General features: G+C 42.3%; 2 protein-coding genes across 2 annotated transcripts in view; one reads left to right on the forward strand and one right to left on the reverse strand.

Moving 5' to 3' along the window:
* The window catches only part of irak3 (interleukin-1 receptor-associated kinase 3), a 297,236-nt gene that overhangs the window by 157,607 nt on the left and 126,426 nt on the right, over positions 1-13,203 (reverse strand). The window lies entirely within an intron of this gene.
* Positions 8,184-10,241, forward strand: LOC308310599 (polyubiquitin-C-like; the record flags this gene model as incomplete). Its single annotated transcript, XM_080756984.1, has 1 exon — positions 8,184-10,241. One exon carries the CDS (start codon positions 8,184-8,186, stop codon positions 10,239-10,241), a length of 2,058 nt encoding a protein of 685 aa, XP_080613110.1.

The raw sequence follows: 13,203 nt of genomic DNA on the forward strand, positions 1-13,203 counted from the left end.
TGGTGCAGCCAGTGAGGAGCTACGACCCTATTTCAAACATTCATTCAGACATTGAGTGAAACACACTGAAAATAGCCCGATACGAGCCCAACGTGCCACACAACGCGGCACGTTGTTAAGCTTGTAGATCGACTATTTACAGCTTCATAAGTGTTACAAATGGGGTAGACTATATTTAGACAACTCAAACTCCCTCCAACCCCAAGTGTAAAATGTGGGTCATGACGCAAGATAGCCTACAAACGTGTTCTGCTGAGGTCACTGTGTCATAGCATCACAAATCCCCTGACTCATACAACAATGTGCGCAGTGCCGTATCCAGGGAATAATCAGCAGGGGGGCATTCATATTTCCAAGGGGGGCACTTGCTTTTTCAAGTTCACACCCATATATAGCAATTAAGCTCTCACATAGGCCTATACAATAAAACAACACAAAAGGCTTGGAGAAGGGCTACAAGTATAGGTTCCAATTATACACCAGAACAAATAATATAGCCTAATTATTGTAGCCAACAGAACAAACAAACAAACATAGCCTATATACTGTCATGTGGAAACACGATCGCATCGCACCAACAACACAATGAACACAATGAGCATCTCCACGGCGGGAGGAAAGTAGAAAAAAAAGACTATAGCCTATGCACCAACCATTAATCACCAACAAATAGTTGAGCATTTAGGCTTATAGTGTCTTTTATATGTCGCCATCTCCACGGTAGGGGAATATGAGTAAAAGTTTATGCACCAACCAAAAACAACAAGTCTATATAGTGTATTTATGTCGGGAGGCAAAGGGGGGGGGGGGGGGGGGGGATCTGCGCGTCTGTCTCCCTCGCTCCAAATGTCGGCACACGTCAAATGCTCTTTAGAGAGCACATGCTTATATTAAGCCTTTGTTTGATTCTGTTGCATGCTTCCAATTACGAAATTATTTCAACGTGAATGTAGTCTCAACATTGCCATTACATGCTGCACGGAATTTCCTGCATGGGAAACAAAATGCAACATATGTCTCCAGCCAGTCCCTGCCCTGAAACCATGCACTCATAAACGAGCGTTTTTTGCCATTAGAAAGGCTACTTGGGTATTTGTCCCGTTTTACCTGATTCGGTGACGGTGTGCCAGAACCAAGAACCTGGAGAAGCATGCTGTGGAAGTTGCTACAGCAGCCCTCTGCCTCACTGGAATAATGCTATCCGAGTCCGACACTCGCGAACCCCCAGTAATGTGATCCGACGACCGAATTTCGTTGCGCATTTAGTAGTGCTCGGTGCTCGAACGACTCCCCGCAATATTAACAACAACAGGCGACATGGCGGTGGTTTCAGTATCGTCATCAGTCTGCCTTTCTGAAGGTGCTGGTGGGTTTATAGAGTTTGGTGTTTTGGCTTTGAGCCAGTTCCTAATATCCATGATTCAATTTTACCGGTTTGGGTTTGTTTTCACTGTGACTGAAGTCTGAAAATATTTGAATTGACCCGCCCTGCGTGGCAACACAGGTAATGACGTAGCTTTTGGTGCGCTGCATCAAAACGAATCCGACTAGGTGCCAGTGTACTTTTTATTATTGCATTTTTATTACTATGAATTATTAGAAAATGTAAATTTATTATAAACACAAAGAACACGAAAATAACACATTATATATATTTTAAACCTGTAAAACATTAAAAATAATGGTGGGGTAGGGTTCTGGACTGGGGGGGCACAAAGTCTATCTGGGGGGGCAGCGCCCCCTAGTGCCCCCCCGTAGAAACGGCACTGAATGTGCGTCATGATTTCTATGACAACTTAAGGCCCCAACCATTATAGCCAATACACTTTGAGAACCACAGTTCTATTTACAACAATGTGCGTCATGATTTCTATGACAACTTAAGGCCCCAACCCTTTTAGCCAATACACTTTGAGAACCACAGTTCTATTTACAGACAGACAGACAGACAGACAGACAGGGCCAGTCATTGGAGTGGTAAGGCACCGCTCCAAAAAACTATATGCAATACAGAAACATAGAACAATGAAGTTAAGAGAAAGAAGACCATACAGTTAACAAGTGAGCATTTTAAATAGCTGATTTCTTCACGTACAAAGTGACAGTGTTCCCCATGAGTCATGGCAAGTGTGTAAACAAGTTCCATGTAATTTGGCCAAACGAGGCATGAGTTACAGTAGGCCTATGCCTGTTCTAAGTGCCGGTCATCGCTGTTTGCAGCTATATTTTTTATATTCATAGATTGTGTATAGAACGTCTCATGCAAATTGCTAAAAAATCAGGTTTAAGCGTTTTTCAAACTGCTTAAAACGGCGGAAAATCTGAGGGCGGTGCTTACTGGTCAAATTGACAGATGTGTTCTGCATGTGTAAACAAGGTGCATGGCTTTTGGCCAAACAAGGTGTAGCAGATTGTAGCATTGCGCGGAAAGCGGGGATTGAACCCACCAGACAAAAGCTCAACCAGTCCTGCCAATAGGGCTGAGCCCCGGGTTCAATCCCGCTTCCGCGCAATTGCTATAATCTGGCGTAGTTGGCAGGACGTGGAGCGTGATGTCTTCGCATGAGGGACATCGTGTGCGGTGGTCCGCGGTGTGAAGTGAGAAGCGTGAGGACGCGCTTCAAAGACTCGGGGGGGTGATTGTAGCCCCCAGCCAAGACCCAGCCCGCAACAGCCCTGCCAATCGGACAGGTTTCGCGTTGGTCTGGCGAGTGGTGGCCCGGGTTCAATCCCCACTTCCGCGCAATGCTACAAAGGCATTAGTTATGCCTGCATGTTCAAAAGTGTTCGGCATGAGGAGACGCATATGCGTATCACAGTTCTATTGCTGATGGTCAAGCGGTCCATGAGCTATGCCTGTTAAAAGATTTTGCGTAAACCAACTGCAAGGTTAAGCCAGAACTGCAATTTTTGGCAGAAGAAGAAGAAGAAGAAGAAGACAGACAGGCAAACAAATGGATCAATAACCATAATGTATTGCATTTTTATAGCGCTTTTCTATGCACTACGTGCTTATTCAAAGTGCTTTACAATGGTCCATTCATTCATACATTGGGAGGTGAAGCGGCGAATAGTCAACGCCAGCGTCCTCACTTCCCACATTATTCACACACTAGTGGTGGCAACCACTGGAGGCAAGGTGGGGTTCAGTGTCTTGCCCAAGGACACCTAGACATGTGGACAGGAGGAGCCGGGATTTGAACCACCAAACCACAGATCATTGGACGACCTGCTCTACCTCCTGAGCCACAGCCGCCAATAAGGGGCCATAGGCCCTTCCGGCTTCGCCCCTTAAAAAACATACAAATGGGGACCATAGGCACTTCGGGTGGTGAAAAAGTTTGAAATAATAATAATAATAATCAATCCTTTATCATTATAGAAATGCATTTAAAACATGCATGGTGACAGGGATCATCATATCAAAAAAAGGAGGAAAAGAAGAAAAAAGGGGGGAAAAATGTCGCTGTTGCAAATGCCATGGCTTTTGCTGTGAACTATGACAATTTTGGCCTTTCCTCTAGTAGACTGGAGCCCCCCCCTCAGGCAAAGTATACAAAGCTGTGCTCAAATAATACTCAAGTATTCTAAATGACAATTTACGAAGTCAATTTTCTGAATTTGTCCAAAACTGACAGATAGCAGATAACATAGCACATCTACAAGCTCACATTGTAAGTTGTAATTACTTGAACAACATGTTACTTGTTACTTTTGTGTACCTGTCAGGCTGACAGTGGAAACAGCAACTCTCTCAAACACAGAAACACAGAATTTAGAAACACTGAACAGCAAATTAGATGACAATCTGCAGGCTAACACTAAAAGGACAGACATTTACAGAAACTTGTACAGGAACTAATCCCAGGAGGTAGAATAGCTGAATAGCAGAATTAGCCAGGAAACAAGAGGGACTGCCGATCAAGTTGACGGGCAGTCCAAACCGGGGGTTGAGACCCCAAATTATTTTGGGGTACCACACTCACCAGATTAATATCTGCCTGGGGCGATGTGCATTGCAAAGGCAGATGAAGGCCAGAGCGCCAAGGCGAAGTCCTGGCGTCACTCGCTCATCCCCTGGTTCATGGAAGTTTCTCTATGGAGAATAACATGGGGTCATCTTAAAATCTTCTCATATAAGAATTGCATTCCAATAATAAACAAACTGTCTGTCACACACACCTGCCAAAAGACCATTGATATTAAATATTGATAGTTAAAATAGATTTTTTTAAATCTGAAGGTACATTATGTAGTTGGCCCTTGGGTCTAATATAGCCCCTTTGAAAAACGGTTGGACACCCCTGCCTTAAAGGGACACTTATTTTTGTCAATTCATTCATAAGCTTAATCTGTAACTGAATATTCTCTTTTAAATGCTATCTTTTCATGAGTTTTTATTAGAAAGCCATAAAAGCGTTAAGCTGTACTGGCCATGTAAGGAGCATGTCTTGAGTGTACAGGGTTTGATGAGGTCAGATCAACATATGTAATATGTACAAGGGGCTCAAACTCCAGAAAAGGGCACATCATTTTTGGGCGTGGTCTTTTTGTGGAGTCCTTCCCTACCCTTGTGCTATTTCATGTCATTGGACAGTAAAATAAGCAATATGTCCTCATTAGTCTGAAACTAAAACTGATTGATGGCAGATTAAAAGATAATTCATTAAGATAGTGGAATCTATCATTACTTGTCAAATGTTCGTCTTGAAGGGCCAATGGCACTTATTGGGTGGCCGCGCCAGGCTATAGTGAATGGGCAAACCTGACTCTCTGCTCCTGAGTTGTGTATCAGTCGCCACACTATGAACAAAGTGCTATACTTCTAGAATTTCAACCAGGCAACGAGAAGTCAAATAAACTAAGGTACAAAATATCCCCAGTTCACTAATAAAGAACAATTATTTTTACACTACAATTTGACATGATACTGTATACAAAACTACTAGTTAAAACGCAAAAGCATCTGAACAGTCCTACACTTGGGGCTGATGATACAAACCTGAATGAATTAAAAAATGGCTTCCTAAAGCATTAAAAATCCCTCCATGAACGAGTCAGTCGTTTCTGTTTACTGATGATTTTATTGAGCCCTCACTCTCAATAAAACTGATGAACACAATAAATAAACAACGATCAGTACACATAAACATAACGAACATGACAATATAATGCATACAATGTATGCATTACATGCCATACATCATGTATGTATGCCATACATTGTATGATGAACATGGATTTACCTCACTGGCTGCATAAGGGGAATGAAGAGAATGGAATAACAGGAAACCCATATGAACAACAACAAGCGTCAAACTGTAACAAAAACAAATCGCATCAATTAAACTCATATACAAATCAAACATACACCTTAAATGTTGACAAAGAACGTAAAACATTGGTTCAGAAACAACAAACAAACCTTGGTTAATGACACGCTTCTCTCAAACAATTCATGTCTACACGGAGGCTTGACAAACAATGTTGTGACTCGTGAGTCATCGCTGGTTCAACACCAAATAACTTAAATAAGGACATGGCACCGGACGTGACGTAATTACCTTTCCCAATATAATGTGAAATAAAACAAAATAATGACAGAAGCATATTTCTGGCAGCCAAAAATGTGTAGACTTCTTGTAAATTACGTGTTGTGTCTTGAGTTCGAGAGGCTCTCATTTAATGGTGTTCTGTGGCTCATAACAACCAGTAGATGTCAGCATTGAACCAATGTTGATATAAGCAGACCAGGCAGCTCATCACCAGGGCCTTAACCAGGCTCAGTGCAGTCAAGATGCCATTTGAGCAACCGTTTTACAATAGCAATGTACTCTTTATAAAAATGCACATATGTGGTAGGATCAACAGGATGATGATCCACAGAACATAACTCATCATGCACATACTCATGTATTTATTTTTAAAATATCTCTAGAAGATATGCCCCTTGAGAATGAAGCCTCTCGTTTTCGAGTGAGTCCTCAGTCAAAGCACACAGCAAAATGTCATGCTCTGGGAGGTAGGCTGTATTCCAAAGAAGAATCTTTTACAGTGTGTACTAGTGTTTAAACTGGTGAATGATAGATGGTGATGAATAAAATACAAAACAGGAACAGCAGATAGCCTATAATAAAGATGATTTAAAATGTCCACTGCACATAATGGCACAAACAATGTCTTGTAACCCTTCTTTTTTGCCTGATGGTAACTATAGCTCAAATGAAGCGGTTTTGTAGAGTCATTGTAAATCTGAATTTCCTTTTTGGTTATGGAGCGGTTGTATTAATATGCCCTGAAGTTGCGATTGTTTGTCTCCAATACTAGCCAGGTTGATTACCTGGGTGAGCTTGTTCCTATATCTCTAACAGTCTGAGGTTCCCATACTAAAGATACTTTATTTTTTATATTTTTTAACCAGTAAAAACACATTGAGACTGTCTCTTTTTACAAGTGGGAACTGGCCAAGAGGCAGAAATAGAATTACACTTCAATACTACATCGTAAACTGTACTACATTGGAACAGAAAATGAAACATCCACGATACACCTCAAAGTACCTATGAAATAAATACAACAAATCACCAAAGTGATTAGTAGTAATCACTAATAGTAATAGTGACCTATAGACCAGTGCGTGGTTCCCAAACTGTGGTTCATGCACCCCTTTGTGGTGCGCGAGCGCCTTCTAGGCCCTAGAAGGCGCTCGCCCTAGAATCTAGGGGGTGCGCGACATGAAAAGGCTAATGGTGGTGCTATGGTTTTATTTTAAATATATTAACATATTAACATAAGTATGCAGAATACAGCCATATCCAGCATAATATGCCATATCCAGGTTCATATATGTGCATATATGTGGATAAATAGGAAATATATGTCTCTATAGCTTATGCCATTTATATTTCCATGTGGGGGGGGGGGTGTCAGCTAGGTCGGGAGGTAACAGGGGGTGCATGGCCAAAAAGGTTTGGGAACCGCTGCTATAGACCATGGTCAGGGTGTGTTTACTAGCACTGAAACGTCTCAGTTTCCTGAGAAGATGGCCTGCTTTTTTCATAAATGCTATATCTGCATTGGTCTGAAAGGTAAGTTTATTGCCTATAGTTGTTGTTCCCACACATTTAAAGTATCCACTTCCTCCCCACTCATAGCAGGCCTATAAAGATGGGCCCTCATGCTCCAGTCCCACCTCACAAACACAGCTCCTTATTGGTCTTAGTGACATTAAGGTCAAGGAAGCTGCACTCAAACCAGGTAGCAATGCAGTCTGTGTGACTTTAAGGGCATGTCGTCCGCACACTTTATGAGAGAGAACTGTTTGTTGTTGTTGTATTGCAACTAATTTGTGTATAGAGGAGAATATGAGAGAAAATAAAGCACCAGTATTCAAGACAAGAAAAGAAAAGGTGTTATTAATACAGACAGCCTTGTTGGGGTCTCTCTCTCTCTCTCTCTCTCTCTCTCTCTCTCTCTCAGAAACTCCCTGATCCACAAAATTAGGTTACTATACTAACGTTCAGATCACACTTAGGAGAAGATGGGGTTGGACCGAATTAAAAGCAGAGGAGTCCAGGCTTGTCTAGGTGACTATGCATTTTATCCAACAGAGTAGCCGACCCTCAGCAAGGATCGCAAGAGATTAAAGAGTACAATGTTGTCTTTGCGATTATCTTGATTTACATGGAAATTGTCACAAGGAAAGGTGTGTCTGACTGTGTGTCAAACTTTTTGTTCTTTTGACTTTAGATCGATTGTCTAGTGCTGCCGGAGAATGCAGTTGCTCTTTCTGATCTGTGGAGCACTGTCATGCTTCCTGGGGGATGAACTGGTTTTGGTGGCTAAAACAAAATTACATAATAATTTGTTTGTGATGAATGAAGTAGATTTCAGATAGTGACTAGTATAACGACGCAAGAAAAGTCCATAGTGTGTTGTAGTGTGTTGTTGCACTCCGGTTGTGATTACTCCTAATTTGGGGCTTGCGTGTATGCGTTAAAACAAATCTAAGAGAACCAATCACAGCAAGGTCAGTAAGTACTATGACAGAACTGTGACATCACTGTCAATATAAGAGAGGGTACGTTCAAGCATTAAGTGCAGTTTTCAGTGTTGGTTGCAGAGCATATAGGATAATACGAGACTAAGATAAAAGTATAGATCTTAAGCCAAATTCCGCAAACATGCAGATTTTTGTGAAGACCCTCACTGGCAAGACCATCACGTTGGAGGTTGAGCCAAGTGACAACATTGAGAATGTCAAAGCCAAGATCCAAGACAAGGAAGGAATTCCCCCTGACCAACAGAGGCTGATCTTTGCAGGCAAGCAACTGGAAGATGGACGCACCCTTTCTGACTACAACATCCAGAAGGAATCCACCCTCCATCTTGTGTTGCGTCTGAGGGGAGGAATGCAGATCTTTGTCAAGACACTCACTGGTAAGACTATCACCCTAGAAGTGGAACCAAGTGACAACATTGAGAATGTCAAAGCCAAGATCCAAGACAAAGAAGGAATTCCCCCTGACCAACAGAGGCTGATCTTTGCAGGCAAGCAACTGGAAGATGGACGCACCCTTTCTGACTACAACATCCAGAAGGAATCCACTCTCCATCTTGTTTTGCGTCTGAGGGGAGGAATGCAGATCTTTGTCAAGACACTAACTGGTAAGACGATCACTTTGGAAGTTGAACCAAGTGACAACATTGAGAATGTCAAAGCCAAGATCCAAGACAAAGAAGGAATTCCCCCTGACCAACAGAGGCTGATCTTTGCAGGCAAGCAACTGGAAGATGGACGCACCCTTTCTGACTACAACATCCAGAAGGAATCCACCCTCCATCTTGTGTTGCGTCTGAGGGGAGGAATGCAGATCTTTGTCAAGACACTCACTGGTAAGACTATCACCCTAGAAGTGGAACCAAGTGACAACATTGAGAATGTCAAAGCCAAGATCCAAGACAAGGAAGGAATTCCCCCTGACCAACAGAGGCTGATCTTTGCAGGCAAGCAACTGGAAGATGGACGCACCCTTTCTGACTACAACATCCAGAAGGAATCCACCCTCCATCTTGTTTTGCGTCTGAGGGGAGGAATGCAGATCTTTGTCAAGACACTCACTGGTAAGACTATCACCCTAGAAGTGGAACCAAGTGACAACATTGAGAATGTCAAAGCCAAGATCCAAGACAAGGAAGGAATTCCCCCTGACCAACAGAGGCTGATCTTTGCAGGCAAGCAACTGGAAGATGGACGCACCCTTTCTGACTACAACATCCAGAAGGAATCCACCCTCCATCTTGTGTTGCGTCTGAGGGGAGGAATGCAGATCTTTGTCAAGACACTCACTGGTAAAACTATCACCCTAGAAGTGGAACCAAGTGACAACATTGAGAATGTCAAGGCCAAGATCCAAGACAAAGAAGGAATTCCCCCTGACCAACAGAGGCTGATCTTTGCAGGCAAGCAACTGGAAGATGGACGCACCCTTTCTGACTACAACATCCAGAAGGAATCCACTCTCCATCTTGTTTTGCGTCTGAGGGGAGGAATGCAGATCTTTGTCAAGACACTCACTGGTAAGACCATCACTTTGGAAGTTGAGCCAAGTGACAACATTGAGAATGTCAAAGCCAAGATCCAAGACAAGGAAGGAATTCCCCCTGACCAGCAGAGGCTCATCTTTGCAGGCAAGCAACTGGAAGATGGACGCACCCTTTCTGACTACAACATCCAGAAGGAATCCACCCTCCATCTTGTTTTGCGTCTGAGGGGAGGAATGCAGATCTTTGTCAAGACACTCACTGGTAAGACTATCACCCTAGAAGTGGAACCAAGTGACAACATTGAGAATGTCAAAGCCAAGATCCAAGACAAGGAAGGAATTCCCCCTGACCAGCAGAGGCTCATCTTCGCTGGCAAGCAACTGGAAGATGGACGCACCCTTTCTGACTACAACATCCAGAAGGAATCCACCCTCCATCTTGTGTTGCGTCTGAGGGGAGGAATGCAGATCTTTGTCAAGACACTAACTGGTAAGACCATCACTTTGGAAGTTGAACCAAGTGACAACATTGAGAATGTCAAAGCCAAGATCCAAGACAAAGAAGGAATTCCCCCTGACCAACAGAGGCTCATCTTTGCGGGCAAGCAACTGGAAGATGGACGCACCCTTTCTGACTACAACATCCAGAAGGAATCCACCCTACATCTCGTCCTGCGTCTGAGGGGAGGGCAGTAAATGAATCCATAATCTTAGGATTTATTTTTACCTTACTTTTTTTTTTACTTTTTTTTTTTACCTGGCTACATGCACATGATAGAGGCCCTCGGGACCGACCTGATAATCAATTATTAAAATAACTAAAGGGGGAAAAAAGAATACAAAACAAAATATTAGCAAATAAGTAATAATAAGTATATATTTGCAGAAATAAATGTATTAAAAAAAAGAGGTGAGCGTTGGCCTGGGTGTCTGGCGTAGCCGTCTGGGCACCTTGGCTGATAATCCAGTCTGGCAGTGTGCCGCGGGTTCGACTCCCGACGGCCTTTACTGCATGTCACCCCCCCCCATCTCTCTCCCATTTCCTGTCACTCTGTCCCTCTATAAAAAATATAAAAAGGCGAAAGACACAAAAGATATCTAAAAAAAAAAATAGGCGAGCGTGTTGTCTCACCGACTAAGAGTGCATATATCATGATGACATGCAGTTTAATGTGCCTTGGGCAGATTCAAACCAGTGTCAGCTGTGGGAAGAAGGAAGAACTTGATTATTGAACTCTTCATTATTCATATGGTATAATGTGCTCTGATTTGGTGACCCATGAGGGGCAGAAAGAAAAAGGAAAGATGCCTCTCAAAATCCAACCCTATACGTCCTCGTCGTGAGAGAAGCAGGTAATGCTTCTTAAATATTCACCATCTCTATAAGTAATTACATTAATCATATAATCCAAGTGTTACTGCATCCATATATAGCCTACTGTATACTTAATATATAATACACATACATACATACATACATACATGTATGTATACACACACACACACACACACACACACACACACACACACACACACACACACAAAGTTAACTCATCCCTCAGTTAAACAACAACCAGTAGGTGGCAGCATTGAACCAATGTTGACTTCAGCAGCACTGCCAGCACACTGTCACCAATCTGAGAACCCGTTATCAAAACAGGAAAAACAGCGCCCCCTTTTCCTTGAATTTGACGTGAGTCAACTGTCTTAAGTTGAGACTCAGACTACCACTGTCACTAAAAGCTCAGTATGTGCAGTTGTTTTACAATAGCAAAGAACTCTTAAGAACGTACATATTTATTTTCATTTTAAGATGAGGACAATGACGATTCACAGAACTCATCATGCACATAGGCTATATAGTTTCAAGGTCACAATAGAATAGGCAAAGTTCTTATACCATATATACATATATACAGTATATATATATATATATATATATATATATATATATATATATATATATATATACACATTTTCAGCAGCAGTTGGCACAGCACAGCTCGTGTGCCGTAAGAGAACACAACTAGTGCACGCACGCACGCGCGCGCACACACACACACACACACACACACACACACACACACACACACACACACACAGGCTAACAGAAACATAGGCTATATAAAAAATGCATAAATATGAAAATGATATATAGGCTATATCATTCTACCAGTGCATGGTGGTGAATTGCCCCAGGGCAGCTGCATACAGCGGCCCTGAATAAACTGCATGTTCTCTAATAATGTAGGGATCCCTTTATAGCCACTGGCCTACATACTGTATGTGCCATGGACATCCAAGTGTATTCTGGGATTCATACTACCGCAGCTGACTTCATCATTAGTGCACCTTATGCAGTGGTTATCAACCTGTGGGTCGGGACTCTCAACTCGGAATTGTGGGACGTACTCCCTAGCGTGGGCAGCATTCCTTTTCGGTTTTATATGATCCGGTCGGAAGCGGACGATATCGCTACGTCATGTTGTAGTATTGTTTTGTAGTCGTCAGGCAGGAACAATCAATCGGAACTTCCTTTTCCCTCAAACCGATTTTTCTCAATTAAAGCCACAGGCTATACGAGAGCTTTTATTGTTATTCTTACGGTCTGAGGGAAAAAGGAAGTTCCAATTGATTGTTCCTGCCTGATGACTATACAAAACAATACTACAACATGACCGTTCCAGACGAGTTCACACAGCAATTTTGTAACAGAAGCCCACTCAGCCCAGGCTTTCCTCCGAGGTGGAAAGCCTGGTGAAGCGAGGTTAGGGACTCCCTCAAGCCTCAACTCTACAATTCCAATTGTGCCTGTCAGGATGATTTGGGGCTGGGCCCAAAGGTTGTCCATTGCCTTATACAACAGTGTTTTCTGAACATTTGCTAAGCTGCAGCTTAGTTATACTACTTAGATAGTTTAGAGACAGATGCTAGGTTTGATGTTTAGCTGATATCCTAGTTCCTTTGTAGCACATAGGATAAACATTTACTTGGCCCTTTGCTGTGTCTTCTGTTGACTAGGGTTAATGCAATTTGGTCAATGCAATTTTTCTAAATTAGTCTTAAAATGTCAAGTTCAAATGTCTAAAATGTAAACCAGAAAAGTTCTGCATCTCTAGGACTTTAGTCAGTCTAACCTTCACTGAAACTGGAAGATGCTTGGAAATCAGGTGCAGTCATTAGTGCAATATCCCCATCTCTCCAGCAGAGGGCACTGTTGAGTATGACGACAGTTCTGACTGAGTAGTGTTGGTATCAGAGCTATTATGTCTATGGGTGGCTGAGAAGTAATTTAATAATTACCATGCTCGTTTAGAGAAAAAAAACTATAATAGTTTTCACACATGAAAGGCAAATTTGTACATAACAAGTGCTTTATATAAGGTATAAAAAAGCATTAAAAGACATGAGGGCCATTAAAAAGAGTGTAGAACCTTTAAACTCAACCAAACCAATGTGGTTTGAACCTATAGTGACATCATAGGAGCCCCAAAAGCTTCGCAGTGAAATTAAGTGCCATAATAAAAAAGCTAAAGTGTGAAAACATGAAGAGTTGGCGCATAAGGCCAGGCTAAGGCTAAAGGAAAGGGGTTGTGGGGTCAGTCGATGTTTCCTGGGAGTATGAATGCAAGTGGCATGGTATTTCCAATTGTTAGTA

This window comes from Protomyctophum bolini (assembly GCF_963924005.1).
Source record: "Protomyctophum bolini genome assembly, chromosome: 23".
NCBI lineage: Eukaryota > Metazoa > Chordata > Actinopteri > Myctophiformes > Myctophidae > Protomyctophum > Protomyctophum bolini.